Genomic DNA, 20,986 nt, shown 5'->3' on the forward strand with positions numbered 1-20,986 from the left:
AAAGAATTCTTATGAAATTCTAAACTATTCAAATCTAATTTAGAACCTGATGCTTAAGCTCAAGTGGTTCGTTTGTTCACAATATCTAAAACTTTCCACACAGAGTATAAATGAATATTGATAATTAACTTCATATCTCTTATTCCTTTTCTGTTTTAATCTTTGCCTCTTCGATTTCTGTTCTTAATTTTCATTTTGTATTAGAAAATGTGCAGTTAATATTTGAAAACAGAACTTATCTTGGATTTAATTTCAAAAATATAACTGTAATTAATTTGTATACCAGAGTAATAACATGTTAGCAAATACTGATAGGAAAAATCAATGAAATATCGTATTTTTTTTAAAACGTCACGACGCATCACTCAGGTAAACGAACTTTTTCATAAAGTATATACATACTAAATTGGATACAATGTGACACTAGTAATTCCTTACAGTTTGAATGCGTTTTATATTTCCAATAGGACAATTCTATATGGAAGCATTTTCTATTTTAATTTGTTACACTAGTGGTTCCCTTACATTAAAATTATATATATATATATATATATATATATATATATATATATATATATATATATATATATCTGCAATCTATAATTGCTATTTGCTCCAATCTCTACAACATATACAAGACTTCTCTTGGAGTAGACAATTATGAATCGCAAATATAAATTATTTTATTTTTGGGTTTCTTACACAACTAATAATAATCATTAAAAAATATGCCAACACATAGAACATAATTAAAAATACATATATTACTTACGACATCTCTCAATGCTCTGGAGAACAGCTTGATCTAGACTAAGCAACTGATCTGGAATAAAATCTCGTCCTTCTGCATCCCGACCAACACTCGGTGCTACAGGATCATCTACTACGATGTCTTCATCTAACTGACTAGACTCCAAGGCTTGTGCAGGATCCACGTTACCTCCCAGCTCGCTCCCTTGAACAGTGCTCGCTTCCAAGGCTTCTTTAGCACCTCGACGCTACAATTATAAGAATGAATATTTGGATTAAACTGTTCCTTAACTATTTTTAAAGATTATAGTTCGTCGTAATCATAAAGGATGAACAAGAAACACAAGCATAAACACAGCAATTTTTTTCTGAAGGGAACTGGTGTAGTATCCGACTACCAAGGAATCCCACCACGGAAATTGAGCTCATTAAAGAGAATGAATTCTGAAGAGCCAGACAGTCTATTTCTACAGCACGCTGCTGTTTCTGTTAAGTCAGATACTAACAAACATTTTCATGGACATGAAAAAAAAAAAAAAAAAGTTATTCAACAAAGGCATAAGCAACAAGGTAAAATACAGTACTGCCCCATATTCAATCTACAATTTGAATCAATGATGAAAATCAGGTTAATTAGGAATGTATTACAGTTTCTATTACGTTCATCCATCGTGTTGCCAAGGAGCTGAATATACCTCAATCAGCCTACCGTGACTGAATATATACACTAACTGCAGGATTACCGCCAGAACAAGGAATAACAAAGTATATGATAGAGCAGGAAAAGTGAGCTAATAAAAGTTGTCATAAAGAATGTCATGGAAAGACGGGAAAGACATTTTCATTAATGATGTGATACATATCGTTTCTGATATGATCCTGTAGTCTGGTATATACGCAAGACCCACTGTCAATAATATATCAGTATATGTAGACTGCTACGGAACTTTCAACAAAGAGATTGCCTCCGAACCATTTGCTAAACTGGCTCCATATCCTTTAACGTACATACGAGTATTAAAGTGTATACCAGCTGATTCATCGAAAATTTCCACTGCGAATACATCGGTAATGGGAGATATAATCTACATTTTGTTTTCACATATTCATTATTCATGGTTGCAAAATAAGGATGCTTCAGAATCACAAACATCGATACTTTGCAGGCCTCTATTACAGTAATAACGCAACTGAGAAGACGGACCAACGCACATCTAAAGAACCTTAGTGTCTGAAATTATGCCCATGATTTGACACTTATCGAATTAATCGAACTACAGGAATCTAAAGTTTGACTCTTTTTGAAAGGTTTCATTTTGAAAACGTGTCAAGATCAAAATGTCGTTTATAGAAATTTAATATCTCAAACCATGCCGGAGATATGAAAAACAGGAGCAGAGATTGCTATACTTGTTAAAACAAATGTATTATTTGTGGAAAAGTTTACAATGATTGTTGCTTTTCTTTGCTTATAAAATTATAGCAATAGTTTTTGATATTTGTAATTAATTAATTAATTAATTTAAAAAACTTGCAATTGCATTTAATTAATTTAAAAAAACTTGCAATTGCATAATATTAAGCACTGTTGCAAACTTTAATATATGTCCGGAACGGTTTGAGATATCGAATTGTTGTAAATTTACTTATTTATTTATTTATTTATTGGAAAGCATATAATATGTTAACTAAGGTATAACACAATATCAATGTGGTTCTGTGAGGACCAATATTTTTCTTTAAATGCTCATCGATATTTCAGGCAAATTTATCGACTGCCTTTCTACGGAATCGTTTTCAAGCTTAAATTTTGTTAGATGTTTGGTTAATCACATACTTCGTTATTATAGTATTTCACTGGTAATAAATCAATTATAAGAATCTATGTATTAAAGTAATTAAAAATAACGAAACTCTCTATACAAAGTCCTTAAACACATTATTTCTGGTTCTTGTTTATTTATAAATGAATTAAAAGTGAATTACTTAAGTCAATATACAGGTTATTTATAAGCATTTTTAATGATATTCATGTGTTTGGTAAATAAAGAGTAATTCTGTAAATAAAGAGTAATTATTTATATTGACAAAAAGTGCACTTTTAACTCATTAATAGGTAAACAGGAACTAGAAATGCTTTATATAACGCACTATGGAAAAACTTCCGTTATTAGATTAATTATTGGAATACATAAAATCTTATAATTGATTTTTTATCACTGAAATACTATACCTTAGTATGTGATTAGCCAAACATCTAACACAATTCGAGCTTAAGAACCATCCTGAAGAAAGATAATTGATAATCTTGCATGAAATATCAATGAGCAGTTAAAGAAAAATTCGATTATTACAGGAACACTCTCCAGGTTAAAATCGTGTTATATTTGAAATGTGTTCTTTTCGTTCAATTACTTACATTAGATAAAGTACTTTTCTAAGCAGTTTCGAAATATACTTTTAAAGTCAAATTTTCCACCCCAGTACCATAGTTCTTATCACGTCATGCGTCATATCATAGTCACAGTATCTGTCCCTAAACTATTTTGGGTGTGCACTGTGTTATTACTATCAGAGGTTTGCAAAATTTCGATGTCTGTAATACTGTGGTGTTCTCAGTTTGCAACAATGAATAATAAATGTGGTATTATAATTTTCGATTAACTTTTAGATTCGAAATATGTAATAATCTGACTAGTGCCATTTGAAAAAAAATATAACTTTACGTTGGGTTGGCAACACTATTTTTCTGGTGGTATTGACAAATTTGTCATACAGTTTTCTTTCTTGATACATGATGTTTATGAAAACCTTTCATTTCCGACCTACTCGCGGTGCAAATTTTAAATCTCCCTGTATAGATTGATTTACTTATTCGTAAAAACCACTGTTTGCGTACGTCTCTTTTGATCTGAATATGCTATTTCATATTATACCAAGAACGCTCACGAGTTTCTTACTACTAATCAGATCAACTTCATTACCAATAATAAGTCAATTTTCCTAATGTTCTGCAGGCTAGAGGAACTGAAATGTATTGGTTATCCTGTCAGATTAGGTAGTATCAAAGTTTTAACGCTGCATACGGAATTGCTTATGCAGCAGCTGCTGAAGTGGTAAGACATTTAATGAACATATGCAGCGTTCATTTAATGAATATAATCATCAAAAATCACAAGTAACTCTAATATGAATGTGTGAATACTAACAGTTACAATTTGCTGATGGATTCTGAGGAACAAGAAAAGTGCAAAGGCAAAAATAGGAAAAGCGATACGTACTGAAAGAATTACAAGTGAAGCCAGCCACTTAAAATTAATGAAATGACAGATGTAGAAGAACATATTTTGTGTTTGAAACAAGAAGTTATTCAGTTCATTCTGAAAGATTTAAGGGTTTAACAAGTCAAAGTGTTTAAGTGGTGGAATGTAATGACGGAAATAGAGCGAAGATTAAAACGATTAGACACAAAACAAGTAAAAACAAGAGTGACAGAGATTAAGGTGCTTAAAAACAAAAAGTTTGATTAAAGTGTAAAGTTAATTTAAGGTTATGGATATCCGGAAGCATGAATAATAGTTTAGGGTGGAAAGTGTTTCAAGTTAGTACTACGCTGGTAAAAAGAAAAAGAAGAGCGTTGCTACGTAGATTTGTTGTGTATTAATGATGGAATAAGTAGGATGTACTAGGGAAATGTTGAATGCGTTTTCGTACAAATAAGGTAGTGGAAGTTGATTAGATTTTGGTTTAAAGGAACATAAAGATAATGTTGATTGAACGTGTTAAGCTTAATAAGTTAAATAACGAGTATTTTGAAAACGTATGAGTTATGTTGAAGACGTAGCAGTCATGAGTAATTGGGTAGCTTGTGGACTTGAGTAATTTATGTACTACAACTAAGTGAGACAGTTTATAAGAATTACAATTATATACAGTAATTACCAAGACAAGGTTTGAACAGATTTAAAAGGTTAAACAAAAATCGAATTTAGTCTGTTTAACAAACTTATGTACAAATGAAAACAACCGGGAGCAAGAAGATAAAGAATAAAAACTATGACGTATAGAGTAAACGTCGGGAAATTTCCATATTATATATATTACCAAATAAGTTCATAACAATTACTGTTTTAAAAATAGACTAATTAATTGAAAAGAAGTAGTATTGCGTATTTAATAATAAATACTGGTAGAACCTATGAAAACTTGATATATAAAAATGGCATAAGGAAAACTTGTTATATAGTCAGCATTGACGATTTATTAGAGAAATGAATTTCGCTTAATTAGACATCAGGAAATCGAAAACAAAGAAATTGTCTGTAAATATGATTCAGAATACTCAACTATTAACGAAAGTTTAAAAAAAGAACTTACACTGGTCTCCCTAAGATAATTATCATCATGTGGATCTTCTGGATCACCTGTATACCTCTTCTGAACGTGAACACTTTTAGGTCCTGTAACCCCAAAAAGTTCTGGCTGAAAAAGGCTCAATGGGGCTATAATACATTCGTCGCCAACCTACAATATGGAAAGAACGGAAATAAACATTTTGTTCATTTATCATAAGATCAATTGTTACAACATAAGAAAAACAAGTACGGTTACCAGATTTATTTCCAGAAACAAAGGAAGATTTTTCTTTTTTTCTTTCATTTTTTTTACCAATATATATATATATATATATATATATATTCAGGGAAAACAAAGGAAAGAATTTTAATATAATGGGATAACCGTTTAATCTGGAAACCCTAAAGACAACGCAGATGTACCTGTAGGATTAATGACACTACGTAAGAAAGATACTTCATTATTCATCATAAATATTGCGACTTCAAAAGCACACTGTTTCAATCTTGGATCTTAATAATTTAATGAAATGGGCAAGTTATTAGCCGGTAATGTAGGAATAGAAAACGATAAAAAGTGTTTATATCGAATAAGATAACATTCTATACAAATGATATGTATACGATAAGTTCATTTCGATAATGTAATGTAAAGATGAAATATACAAAGATAATAATGAAGTAGTTTATAGTAGACAGACAGGTTCAATTATCTATGTTTAAATGTAACAGTGTATATTTTGATAAAATACTGATAGTGAAAAGAAGACCTATCAGTTATACCTACATTATTTCTATGTATTTTTACATATACACCATACGGAACTGAAAACGCATATGGTTACTGCAGGATAGTTTCTTTACTTCTTCTGCTTAGATATCTAAAGAAATATAATTTATGATGTGAAGAATTCGCGAAGTTCCTCATATTAAAAAGCACAAATATGACGAAAACTACAAATTAATTTTTGAGTACTGGTAATAAATAATAACAAACATATTATTTCAGTCTATCTTGGAACTAATCTTAATTACGAAAAGTCAAATCCTTTTCATAAGAAGTATTTATAGTAAATAGTAAAGATTTTATTTTAGATGGTTTACAACTACCAGTAGTTTGGATTCAATAATTTTCTATTGTTATAATACATATGAACCACATAAGGTAATATAAATATAAATTTGCAATGAACTATATACGTATATCGATATAGATAAATAGAAAGATATTTGCATACGGCACTTCGTTAATTTTGAAAGAAAACTTACAATAAAAAAGTAAAATATAGCGATTTTGGACGACGTAACAATTCAAGGCATTAAAGAAAAAGCATTCAAAAAAGCGGGACAGAATATCAGATTTAAATAACTAAACGGAATAGTTTCCCAGGTGTTGTGCATCTTCTACATTAAACACATATTTTTCAGTTTCTAAACCTGTGAATTTTCGATCTTTAGAGATTAATAAAAATTTCTGAGATCGATCTCTGGAAAGCGGACAATATCCATTCAGTTATCTAAATGTTAGATCTAGCTTTATTCTGAAAATACATGTCTATATTTTAATATTAACTTTTCTAATTTATTAGTTTTTATTATATGAGTAGGCGAATAGCGAAACCCATTAAATCCACATTTTAAAATAACATTAGAAACTTTTCCAGAGCAACCACTATCTTTTTTCTTTTCTCTCTCTCTCTCTCTTTTTTTTTTTTAAGTGGATTTAACGGGTTTTGCCATTGGCCTACTCATATTAACTTGTTATAGATGTATGGTGGTGATTTTTATATCAATTTCAAAATAAACTGGAACTATTGTAATAATCTATTTTAGCAGCTTCTTAACACTCACTTCAAGCTATACCTTATAACTGAACAAGCTGATTAGAAGTTTTGTCTTATTTGCATACTTCTGTCTGTGAAACGCATAATTAAATAATAATAATAATCATAACAATACAAGTTTAAACGGTTCGAGAAACAGAATTGAAAGTTAAAACAAAAGAATAGATGGTTATAGAAGAAATCTATGCCTAACTTACAAGGAATATTTAAGATAAATGAATACCACCCTAAGAAAATTGTAGTTAGTTAATAAATAGAAATAGAAAAATTACGAATATACGAATGTACTGTATATGCAATTATATCAGAAAAGAATCCAAAATATGAGATATGCTACAATATAACTCTTCTTCAATAGTTGCGAAACTTCCTTTTCATTATTATTATTATTATTATTATTATTATTATTATTATTATTATTATTATTATTATTATTATTATTATTATTATTTTAAAAAAGCTTCCTGTTCTAAATACATTCGTGAACAAAATTTTTCATTTCTGGCTGGATTATTGTGTCACAAAATATAAGTGTGGACTCGTATTAATAATTAATACATATTAGAAATGTATATAAAATAATCTGAGCACTCACCTGAAGTGTGAATTTCTGAGTTGGCATTTTTGGTTGTCTAACAATGAAATTTTTCTCCTGAGGGCCACATATATCCTAAAAATTAAAAATAAATAAATGCAATAGATATCATACTAAACATATAACTCGATAGATGGTACAAGAGAACTTATTTTATTTTTATTTCAAAATACAAAGTCCTAATATCAGTTTTCCAAACAACTCAATATCGGAGAACTAATAAAGCAATTGAAGCTAAGTTGTGTGTGCTAGATAGGGAGTGTTCCGTTATTTTATCCACGTACTGATATTCATAGTTTCTTGTAATTACTATATTACCGCTGAAGTACAACAACACAGCATATAATCAGCTAGTTGCGTAACATGGTATAAGCTTTAAAATCATTCTGAGGAAGAGTACTCCAGAAATGTGCTCGAAATACAGATGATATTTGAAGAATTTTGATTGCTACAAGAATGCTTTCACGTCAGTATTGTGACATAATTAATATATGTTCCTTACGTTCTGTTAACAATTGTATGCAAATAGTTGGCAAGGTATGGATATGAATCAAATATCAGCATAATTTAACTTTTTCAAAGGAGTTTATCTGCATTTTACGTCATCAAAAATTCTCTTTTCTTTAAGAATAATTTAATTATATTACTCAAAGCGTTAGAAACCAGGTATCAAGTCATTTTTTTGTTGTTGTTGTTGTAAAGAATGAATTGAATTTTGAAGTTATTTTGAATCTGATTCTTATGCCCTACTTTAACACTGCGGAAGTTAGGTATACATAACGGGAAAATATTTTGAAGCCTGAAGCAAACTTATTTTGCATGTTTTAACACATGCGGAAGTTACACTTTATTATTTAAAAAAAAAAAGAAGAAAAAAACTACTACTACTACTTCTGAAGCTTACGCCAATATTACCTGGCAATCGCGTTCTATGAAGTAATTCATGCTAAAGTGGCATAGCTTTCGCGATAATAACATAATATTATCCCACTAAATTTAAGATTCGTATTTACTGTTTCATATTCATAATATAAAACCTCTTTCTTTTGGTCTTGCATTATTCGTTACATTTATAATTATTAATCTTATTACAATTAAGTAAAACGCAATACCTATCTTTATAACCATGAATCTACTTCCATATTATTGTTTAACTTTCTGAACTAGCCGATCCTCAGGGTGGAATACGAAACTACCGTCGAAAGCAATCGAAGGAATTTAAAATCTAACATGTAAAAACAGTGTCTGAAACTTAAGACAAGTCACAAACTGCTTCTCCTCTTGTTTTGAATGTTGAAAATACAAGTTTACCAAGAGCTAATTTTTATTTTTACGTGAATGAGTCTGTTGCCTCGTAGTTTTACTTTAAAATGTAAATGCTTGCAATGAAAGATAACTGCAAATAAAATCTGTTATTATCACATAATGAAAATTTTCTTATATTTCGACGGAAGAACCTTGAAATCTACTTACAGAAGGCTGCCCCGGTAAAAAAAAGGGTCAGCTTTCACTGGCCCTTTTGACCATCATTGCAATTACGTCCCGATACATTGCTGGCTACAAAGGAGCCTGCACTTGATAACAGTTAAGAACTATTAATGGAACAATGAGGATAATAGTGACAGTTTTTTTAAGATGGGTTCACTTGTGGACTCTCCGCCGCCTATTATAGACACTCAGCAATAGTGAAACGGTGCAAAGAAGAACGTTTAATCGTCAGCAATGCTCGTATGGGTCTCATTATCCCGAGATACACCCAACAGGCCCCCGCAATACGTCGTCGGAAAATTGTGAGATTACGGCTCCAGTCTGTAGGAACCCCAATACAGTTCGTACCATTAGGAGAGAAGTGGCACAGGATAATTCCACAATGCCATATGACACGGTATTAAAAGACACAGTTTCCAGCATCATCCCGAAAAACCCTGCATTGAAAGCGCGTATAAAGCGTGTGGAGATCGGATTATACGCGCCATATCCAGGAGAGATTCACAAATGCCAGAAAATTGTATGAAATCCCGTAGAAATGGATTAGGAGGTTCTTCCTAAATAAGACCAGAGTTCGATTCATTTTCTGCAGTCAAACAGACCACAAGAGCCGTTTTGACTTTGCAGTGCAGTGCAAAGAAAAGTTTTCTAAGATATTTCCATTGATGGTGTAATATTGCAGTTGGGGAACGCTGCCATTTGTTTCTATATAACTGCCTTCTAAAGCCAAAGTCAATGTGACTTTCAGGAGAATGTCATGAACTTTCTGTATGACAAACATATCTTCCACCTGTTCGGTGATGAGAGCACAAATTTATGGATTTACATGGACAAGGCCTCCAACCATACTGCTCGATCATCCCATGCGTTCTACGCAAGGAAAGCAAAGCAAAAAAAGCGAAAGCAAAGTGATCCCATTTCGCCCATCCCTATGAAATCTTCGGACGCCTCACCAATGGGCTACTGTGGGTTTGGACTTCTCAAACAGGCACTTGCTAGACGCCGTCCCTGTCCCTTGCAGTGTTTTCAGAAAGTTGCAAAGGAAGTAGTATGAGAAGACATTTACTTTCCCATTCTACACAGAAGTTTGCTATAGTGGACACTAAGCTGCTGGATGATTGTGCAGGCCCGTGCCCGTTACATCAAACATAATTGCTAGTAGAGAAAAGCATTTACTAGCCAGGTAAGTGGTTCAAAGTCGACTATTTTTATCGTAGGCAATTTTCTGTAGAAGGAGATGTTGAAATTTGAATTTGAACTACTTTTAACTTTGATCCTACAGTTATTATACGTAACTTTCCCAAAAATCGGAATGGATTATTTATTCTCTTAAAAAATAAATACATCAAACTACCAGAGACTTGAAAGTGACTTAATTAAAAATAAAATCTGGCGGCTTTGGGCGCATTTTATTTGTATTTAAGGCAATGCAGTTTCAAAGTTAGAATGAACGGCATTCAAGTTGAAAGTGACCTAAAATGTTATTTTATCCGCCGTTATTTAATATAAACGTGAGAATTTCTTGGCAGATGGAGAGAGAAAGGTTTGGCTCCGAATATCCTTCCCACTGACTAGAACCGACAAACATATAGCGTAAAAGAGTCTTCTAGGTTAACATGTCTGCCTCTGAGGACTCTGTGATCAATTCTCGGTGAGGGTGCAGTACTTACGGGCCATAACTGTGAAATGTATTACTAAAACAAATTAATTAAACAAATTCGAAAAATTTATAGATATCATAGAATACACTCATTTCAAATTGTTTCAAAAGCAGTGGGGGTGTAGAGATTACACTAAGTATCATATCTATTACAGTATTTTCTATAACACAACTACATTTTAATTGAATTTTATTTTAGAAGCAACTACTGCCCAGAAAAATACCAAGGTTTTACCTATTGGGTGATAATTACCAAGTTAACATGACAGAAATTCTCTTTCAACTGATGTAACAACATTCCGTTTAATCTATTAGTAGGATTACATTGCTTGTATGGAAATGCACACTTCTGCAGCAGCCAGTGGAAAATTTGAGTAATATCTCCTCCACCATAGTCCATCCTCACCTGAAAGAAATTAAAAAAAAAAAAAAAAAAAAAAAAAAAAAAAAAAAAAAAAGCATACTAGTTCATTCAGCTGGATTTAATCTTTCTCCTCCTCCTTCTTAACTTACTATTTTCCTTTCCTTTTCATTTTGCTAGAAGTTTCATGATAAAATTTACGTTATGATTTGAGAAACAATATATTTTTTAGATTCTACCTTCTTATATACGAGTGGAAAGAGTTCAAATTTTCTATATTTTCTTTAAAGAAATGGACAATCAAGTCCCTAAATTGTATGACGGGGACATATAGACTTGATGCTGACGTCCCCATTAACCCCCACCCATTCCATTCCATTGTATGAATTTGACCTTTCGTTGAGATGCACGATTGGGGGTGGGCCATGTTTTTAAAAATATTTTAAAGATTTTAAAATAACACAACAGGATTTATTTGTCCTTTATTTATTGTTATTTTAATTTCCTTTTGTGATAACACAAACACAACAACGCACTGTTAGAAAAAAAAAAAAAACATACGAAGTTAGAATCTTATGTAACAAATAGTTTTTTTTTTTAAATTCTTTTAAAAGCAGAAGTATTCAATAGTCAAATGATTCCCAACTTTTTTTTTTTTTTTTTTTTTTGGCTCATGACATACTTTACTGAACCCTCACGACATCATGACACATTTTTTAAAATTAATGATAACATAAATTATAATAGTGTAATAGTGTATAACAGTGTAATAGTTTCTATCAAGAACTATGCAGTAGGCCTACTGAGCATTTACTGCCGCTGTAGGCGTTGATTGGTACAATCAATCTCAAAATTTATATTTACTAATTATTAAATGCTTCACATTTTTAATTTCGTGACACACCGGTTGGAAATCTTCATTATTTACTAATAAGATTTAAAACTGTCAGAACGTAAAACATGCCATCCATCCATTTATTTATTTTGCATTAACTTTACCTTAAAATAATACTATTCTACTGCATTCTAGAAAGACATCCATGTGCAAATACTTTTAACAAAAATCATCCAGTGGTATCAGAGTTTAAACGGGGTCATTTCTCATATAAGACGATCTCAATTTTATAAGAATAATTGATACACATATTTTATAAGACACGTCTCGTAAACTCAGTGCCAGACTGTAGTTCTCTTAATTAAACAGTAATAATTGATTTAATAGCACCATAAGCTGTAAAAGAGACAGTACTTCAAAGACATGAATCAAAAGGAATCTAAAACAGTATTGTAATAATCAGTATTCAAAAATTCATTTTCTTCTTACTCTCCAATTCAAAAATTAAGAAAAGATTAAATTTATAACTGATACAAATTAATGACACTTAACCTTCCTTCAGCAACAGATATTAGCATTATCTACTTACAACAGCGTTACGTTTAGGTATTGTTTATGGTTAGAAACCACCTTCTACACACTTCAAATAAAACCATAAGAATATGGAAGATAAACAGGAAGCACAGAGATCTGAGTGTGAACATCAGGAATTATTTTATTCTATTAGATTGGTGCGAATGAAATGTGTAATTTACAAAAGGAGAAGGACTAAAACACCTGGTTAATTAAAATAGTCCCATCTACAACTGCACACCTTCGCCATTGCTCATTTAACAATTGAATTCCAAGAGAAAAAAAAGTCTGGAGTCTGCGATGCAAGAAGTCTACAACCGCTTACTAGGGAAGGTCTTCCTTCCTAATTTAAGTGATCGAGATGCCAGAAGAGGAGATATTTAATGAGAGGGATATCGGGGAGAGACGAAAATTGATGAGGGATTTCATACTGTAACTGATGAAGAGCCCTCACCGTTCTTTTCGCGAAACATTGTTGTGCAATAAGGTGGAGCGAAAAAATCAAATTTTCGAGTATCGAATTCTTATAGGGCTCGAAATTTGCGTACTCGCATGCTAATCAATAGAAAAATAACGAAAAAATTTACACTTTAGATCTTCGTTTCGCGCAAACGGCTTAAAAGTTTGAAAACAATGACCAAAATTTACCATTACGCGAAAATATTGGATTTTTAGTACCGAATTCTAATATGGCTCGAAAGTTGCGTATTTGCGTGCTAATCAATGGGAAAATAACGAAAATAATAACACTTTGGATTTTCAGTTCGTGCAAATGACCTAAAGTTTGAAAAAAAATGAAAAAGCACCAAAATTTACCTTTACGTGAGGAATATAAAGATTACTTTTTTCATTTCTATACCGTCTAAGTACTTTATTTTAGTTGTGTGAGGTCATGTTTGTTATTAATTCGTTAATGGAGTGATTTTATATATTTTATTTTCATAATGATTTTACAGCTCTTCGCCCACTTCTTATTTTATTTTATTTTTTTTAACGTAATGGGTCCCAGAACTCAACATGAGGAGGTGGCTGCAATTGGAGTTCCCCCACTTGCCTACCCAACCCAACTCTCCCGTCAATTAGAGTGTGCTAAATTATGTTGATTTATTCAAGGATGTTGTCTTAAATTCACATTTTTTTTTTTTAAATCAAATTTTGACACTGTGAGTATTGAGAGCAAAGTTGCTCTAATGTAGCCATCTCTGTTTTCTTGTTCGCACACTTTTCCTGCAGACTCTGTGACAAGTTCGACACAACTTTCAACTTCCTGAGTATGGCATGGAAAAATTTAGGAAGACAAACTCATGAACAGATTTTCCATGCATAAGTGATAAGATAGTTCCTGTTGTCAAACTTTCGAGCACTGGAAGGGGCGACAGCTTACATTTTCTCTGATCTATCAGCTCGCTGTAGTCCGTGGCATCAAAAGGTGCCATAAAAGTGCTAACAGATTTCCCCTTCGGATGTTGATTTCTTGCCTCTAGCACTCTCCTGTAACCTAACTCTCGTAAGAGTTGTCTCTCATCCACTGTCATAGCCAACAATATGTTCTCTGGATGACAGAAGAACGCGTTGATCTCAATCACAAAATAGATGGTTCTTTTAATGTTGTTTGGCATGTCTAATTTTTTGAACTACCTTCAAAATATGTTTAGGTCTGTATTTCACTGACTGATTTCTGTCTATGTCGAACCAGACAGGATCATATGTCTTTATTATGTAGTTTACAAGCACTTTGAGTTCGTTTGTAGGATTTGTTTGAGAAATGTACAACCGTAAGACCCGGTTTGCACATGTCAGCCATCGGAAGTAACTGAGAGGTCCAGGATCACTGCCCTGTCTGAACTGATCTGTTAGAACTTCTAGGGCACCTTCAATAAATTTTATGCCACGAACTACAGTAAGCTGATATATTGGAGATAATGTAAGTTGTTGCCCCTTACAGCGCTCGAAAGCTTGACAACAGAAACTATCTTATCACTTATGCATGACAAATCTGCTCATGAGTTTACCTTCTTAAATTTTCCATTGCATAATCAGGAAGTTGAAAGATGCGTCAAACTTGTTACACACATATATATATCTGAATTTAAGACAAAGTCTTTGACTAAATCAACATAATTTAGCACACCCTAATTGATGGGATGGTTGGATAGGGTGTAGGTGGAACTCGAATTGCAGCCATCTCGTGGTGAGTTCTTGGTTATTTCAAGGAAAATGAAAAAATAAAAAGTTGAGAAATGGGCGAAGAGCTATAAAATCATTATCAAAATAAAATGTATAAAATCACTCACACTAATCAATTATTAACAAACATGACCTCACACAACTAAAATAAAGTACTTGGACGCAATAGAAATTAAAAAAAAAAAAGTAATCTGTATATTTCTTGCGTAAAGGTAAACTTTGGTGTTTTTTGTAATTTTAGCTCGTTTGCGCGAACTGAAGATCCAAAGTGTGATTATTTTCGCTATTTTCACGTTGATTAGCATGCAAATATACAACTTTTGAGGCCTATTAGAATTCGATACTCGAAAATCTGATTTTTTTTATTTCGTTCCACCCTATTTTGCAACATAAGAACACCACGTCTTTTGACCATTGCTCGGTACTTTTGGACAAGTTTGTGGCGCTATTCAGCACTTTAACAATCTGGCTTTACGTCGATGGACAAAGATGTAATTGATTATTCCCACCATACTAGCAACATTCCTTTCTGTGGGTAAAGAGGTGATTTAGAGAACAGTTCTTGACGTTGATCATAATCAAAACATTGTCACAGCAGATTAATTTTTGATCTGAAGTGACAATCAATGCAGAGAACCTTCCCAGTTATTCATTACATTCAAAGAATTGTACAGGTTCAGACAGTGATTATTGTTGGCCACTGTCAACTCAAGTAGAACCCATGAGTTATTTTTTTCACTTTTACGATTGTATGGGGCCACCGAATGACAGCAGTATCGTGTACGTCTAACTCTGTGATGGCACGAACCGTCTTCCGAGGGTTTGCTTCCACAGTGTTTCTGCGGAGCTCATTAGAACACGCTATTGGTCGTGCTAAGAGGGACCATTTTGCAATGCTCTGTTACTCGAAGGAAATTTAACAAACCAACGCCATATAGTGTGTTTATTCGCCACCTGGCAAATAGATTGTTCATTTTTTGCGGCTAACTATGTACAATGTTCTAGTTTGAATCCTTTCAGAAAAATCTCTCGTAATTGTATATTCTCCATTATTCACTTCCATATGATCCTGTACCTGTTCAACAATGCACTGCTTCCTGACTGTCTGAGTACCACAGTCTGTTTGATAGACGTGTACTGAGTTTGCAGTTACACGCTTCAATTTACTCCATCCTTGTAGATGCTGAAGTCAGTTTTCCACCAGAACTCAAAGCGGATATTTCATTCGTATCAATCTAATAGTTAGGATACTTAGAATTACCCTTGTGTTCCAATGCGATATTCCATCTTCAACACACGACACAGAAGTTTTCTGGTCTCCAACATCAACTACACAAGCATATCCTAAGCCAGCTCCAAAAGTAGCAGCTACATGATCCTAAAAGAAAGAAAAAAATACTGTTGTTCAGTTCATTACGGCCAATTAATATAGTTAATTTTGTCCATATATAGTGGTACTTTAACATACAAGTAAAGTTCGTTCCAGAAAGTGACAATCACAATGAAAATTCTCGTATCCCGAATGAAATTTTTCCATATAAAATAATAGAGGTGTCATGAATTCGATTCACATCCTAAAATTATAAACATATAATAAACATTAAATGTATTTCACCGAGCGAAGTAGCTCAAGTGGTAGAGCGTTGGCTTCGCATTCGGGAGGTCGCGGGTTCGAATCCCGTTGCCGACCATCCTGACTGAGATTTTCCAGGGTTTCCCTCAGTCCTATCAGGCAAATGCCGGGATGGTACCTACTAAACAGGCCCTGGCCGATACCTTCCCAAATCCTTTCCATTGTTATTGTTATTGTATATCCAGTGTAAAATGGCCTCTGAGCTGTATCTGGTGATTGTTAAATAAATAAATACAGAACAAACGTATTTCTCCTTACAAAAAATGATGAATAAAGTACACTAATATAATAAATGAATCAATGAAATACAGTTAAATTAAAATGCAATCTTTTGCCAATTCAGTGATATTTTCATTTCATTATTCCGTACATATATATGAACAGAGTATTGTTGTGATGGACAAAGTATTGACATGTACAGAGGTGTATCCAGCAAGTTTTTGTTGAAGGGGCTCTTGACTTTTTTAGGGGATCTGGACTTTCACATACAAAAAGTTTTGTTTCAGAATGTGAAGGCATTAATAACTCGGCATGCAGAGACTACATGTATTACACATATTATTATTATTATTATTATTATTATTATTATTATTATTATTATTATTATTATTATTATTATTATTTGCAGTACTGTGCAAAATTTAGGATCGGGTATGCAAAAAAAAAAAATCATAAAAGAAGAAAAAATGTTTTAGGAAGTCTATTTGTTTGATTTCGCCTTTACATGTGTAAAAAACGGAGAAAAATTGAAGAGAAAATAAGGTAATTTGTACAGTGTTATGCAATAATATAATAAGCTAATGAAACAGCAACTGTCAGTATCCAGTTAGGTAAATGTGAGTAACAAAACTGATGATTAATTAGTATCAATGGCGTAGGCAAGGCGCTGACTCGACTCAAGCCACCACCCTTTAGTTACAGTGATATGGAAATTGATCTACATTCTTGTAGTACGCTCCGTTTGTAACTCCGATGTTAAGAAACTTATAAGTGAGTATTTGCTTAAGTTGGAGACGTGAAATTCTATATTATACATATACATATGTATGCCTAAAAATGAGTGAACATGCCATGCAGTTTTTTTTTTTTTTTTTTGAAAAATACCTCTTTTAAAAGGGAAGAAAAAAAATTCTTACAATACCCAAATTTCCTGTTTTATATTTATTAAATTTTATTCTTTCCGTGTCAAGAATGAGAATTCAATTTGTTTTGTTATAAGCATTCGTAATTTATTCTAGTAAATACAGGGTGTCTCAAAAGTCCCCTGACAAAGTAACTCTTGTTATTATTAAAGTTACAATAAAATGTAAGAGCAGAAACCGTCTCTAAATATATTGTTTTCAATCGAAAGTGAAGTTTTTTTTTTTTTTTTTTTTTTAATTGGACGAACATTTTGGGCTATACTCTCTTTATGCGACCAATGTTAAATGAAAATGCAACGTTGCCATTTACCTGGGCCTGGAGGAGGGAAAGACGGGACGGGAGGTGGACAAATTTTGAAAGAACATGGTGAATGGTGGCATGTTTGAAATGGGGACTGGCCATTGACGTGTTAGCGTAAAAGACAGTAACTTCATTCACTTATATTGTGGGTCCAGGTAAAATGGCAACATTTCTCACTTTAGATTAAAAACGTCATATTTGGAGACAGTTTCCCCTCTTACATTTTGTTGTAGCTCTGATAATAACAGAGTTACTCTATGTCAGGGGACTTTTGAGACATTCTATATATGTCTAAATAAACACCTAACAGTCAAAGGCTATTTGAGGAGGCAAGGAAGTAGTATTGGGGCCGGGCCCCATTTACCTCCTTTCCCCGTGGTTACCCCCCTAGATATGTAGTAATAAAATTTCGGAATACAACCATAAAAACGTGTAAAAGAAAGAACAAAATGTAAAATGTAAAGCAATGGCCAGCAAAATGTAAAATAAACAATTATCATTATTATTGTCAGATGCAGACGAATATATGTGCAATCTTAATTTAATACGTCACGCGGGAACAAAGGATATAAACACGCAACACTTCATATATAATTTATAATTGAAATGTTCAAAAAATACTACTAGGAACAGTATTCAGTAATAATAAAAAATGAGCTTCGTTTCACAGTGTGAAACTAGAGTGGACTTTAAAAACTACGCAAATTCAATACTCAAATGAATGAGTTGAGTTGATTTTAGTTTAGCGTCCCTTTCAGCAGCGAGGCTATATGAGACGTGGACCTACTGATTAACGTGGAATCCGAACCACATCAATACTCAAATGAAGTAGTACATTTATGACTATAGGTTGAAATAGGGAAATACGATCAAGGATAGAACCTATTCCTCGGATGCTGAATTCACATAAAAAAACTATTACTTGATCTCTTTCTGTTTTGTCTATATGGAGTAACATTGAAACTGGAAATGCTAATTGATGCCTATCACTTCATGTTGCAGAATAAAATCAGACATCAGCCATGAAATATATTCTTGCGATACTGAATCCAGATCAAAAAACTACTTGTTGCTGCCTATTTCCGTTTCATTCATTATGCGATCACTGTTGTAACCGAAAAATTGTTGATTTTCACTATTTCCGGATTCAAGAGATAAACAGAAGTCGAAATAAAACGCAATCTTGGGACGTTGAATCTGTGCCAAAAAAAGCTCTTTTTGAAATCTCTTACTGTCTTCGCTCTATGAAAATAAGCATTAAAATCGGAAAAGGGTAGAAAATTTCAACCACTTCCGGTTTTGACAGAGTATTGCAGGAGATGATAGTACGTTCTCTTGAGACGCTGAATCGAATGTTAAAAACTACTTATCATTATCTATTATCGTTCTTGCTCTATGACGGTCAATGTTGAAACCAGTTCTCACATTTCACCGATTCTTCTATCATCATTTGTTTGCGCTAATCATCGTCTCCCTTGGTGTAAAGGGCATAATCGTGGAACTTTAAACCAGAAGGTTTAATTTCATTTTTCCTACTCACCTGGAGTTTGCAGGTAACGAGCACTGAACTTAAGATATCATGGTAAAAGTACGAAATTGATATTGTACGACTTTGCTATTATTACTATAATGAACATGGGTCACGAAATAAGTAACCAACTATTTAACTTATCCATATTGTCAAATATTATTTTCTTGTTCCATGTTTTCTGTGATTAATAGTCTTTTCTTGCGTAAATGACGTATACGTTCAGCACAAAAGTCAATCACATTTTTCATAAGAGAAGCGTGAGACAAACACAGGTTAATGATATGATTTCATAAATATATAAAATAATAATTCAGTCCTCGGACTCTGCGAACTGTGAAATAGTGAAAAGCCTACGCCTAAATTTATTTCTGACCCGTTACATCACGCTGGCGTTCCGTGTCTTCATAAAAGATGAAATTACAGGAAACTAATTCAGATGTAAGAAAGGAAATTCAAGTCGTTTACATGGTACAGCGCAAAAGCTTAATAAAATCTTTCTTCCAATTAACAAGTTCATTCTCTATATTACACGTGTTATACACCAAGTACATTATAACGTGTGTAATTTTCCTCACCCCGTTAAGTTTAAGTGAGTATAAACATTTTTCTCGTATTTTGCAATAATATACTTCACTTTTCTCAGAAATACTCATAAATATTTTTACTGCAATGTTATACAGCATCGATGCTCTCTGGTCATTAGACCACAACAATAACGGCAATTTCTTACCTAACTGATTTACTGTCACTTCTGTGGGATCTAATGTTTCTCTATATTGCAATGTTAACAATAGAGACCGGATGTTAGACAAAATGTCTACTCCTTAATGCTAGAGGTGTAGTTTGGGGAATTTGTTTAAATTTCAGCAAAATTTGACTATTTCACTCTGCCTATATTATTCCTTAAATGCCAAAAATTATCTAGGCCTATTCTTTGCATTTCCTTTAAACTCAGGGCTTCATTGAGGCAACTACATGGATCTCTTGTTTCCAGAAAGGCTTTTCTGTCTGTTCTAGCGAAAACAAACTTATGTCTCGGTCAGGTCCATTCCAAAACACGGAGAAAATGCCACAAGAAATGCGACCAAGCAATTTCGGATAATAAGGATTTGCACAAGGCAATTGGACAAATGTTCAAAGATAAAAATATGCCAACTGAATTCGATTCACATGCTCTTCCGTACCTTAAATATGCACACATTAGATTCGGGAGGTAGAGTCATTTCCGGATTTTTTTATTTTTTATTTTTTTATTTTTTAAGTTTTGTACGATCGGGAACATATTTATCAATAGACAATTTGGTAACGAAATTAAGGTAACGAAAAAATAATTGATTAAATTAAAAATAAATGTAAGAAAAAGTAATTATTTAAGCTAAAATTAATTTCAAAATTAATCGATTAAAATTAAAAACGACAATTTCCATTATTATGCAATGAGAATCGTGAATAAAATTAATCATCGCCATCATAGGTATTCTGCCATTTGCCGCAAATGAAAATCTTCCATGCTCCACGGTCCTCTACTAATCTTTTCGTTTTCATTTACGATTTTTCTATTTTGATACCGTTCACCAATTGTAGCCTCCTTCGCCCCTCCCTCTTTTTTCTGTCACTACATCCTCTAGTACGCATCTCATGATACAGTTTCTTCTTACTCAAATGTCCCAACCATTTCTCTTTCTCTTTTCAATAATATCTCAAATTGTTTTTCTCCTACACCATTATTAA

At 32.7% G+C, this 20,986-nt stretch overlaps 1 protein-coding gene across 1 annotated transcript in view; it reads right to left on the reverse strand.

The window, feature by feature from the left end:
* The window catches only part of Arp8 (Actin-related protein 8), a 161,871-nt gene that overhangs the window by 14,654 nt on the left and 126,231 nt on the right, over window positions 1–20,986 (reverse strand). The window contains exons 6-10 of the mRNA XM_081742344.1: window positions 15,910–16,026; window positions 10,946–11,098; window positions 7,545–7,619; window positions 5,128–5,274; window positions 773–998 (exon numbers count right to left, since the gene is read on the reverse strand). Coding sequence (XP_081598470.1) covers window positions 773–998; window positions 5,128–5,274; window positions 7,545–7,619; window positions 10,946–11,098; window positions 15,910–16,026 — 718 coding nt within the window. The remainder of the gene's footprint in view (window positions 1–772; window positions 999–5,127; window positions 5,275–7,544; window positions 7,620–10,945; window positions 11,099–15,909; window positions 16,027–20,986) is intronic.

Source organism: Thermobia domestica, chromosome 2 (genome assembly GCF_964235325.1).
Source record: "Thermobia domestica chromosome 2, izTheDome1.hap1.1, whole genome shotgun sequence".
NCBI lineage: Eukaryota > Metazoa > Arthropoda > Insecta > Zygentoma > Lepismatidae > Thermobia > Thermobia domestica.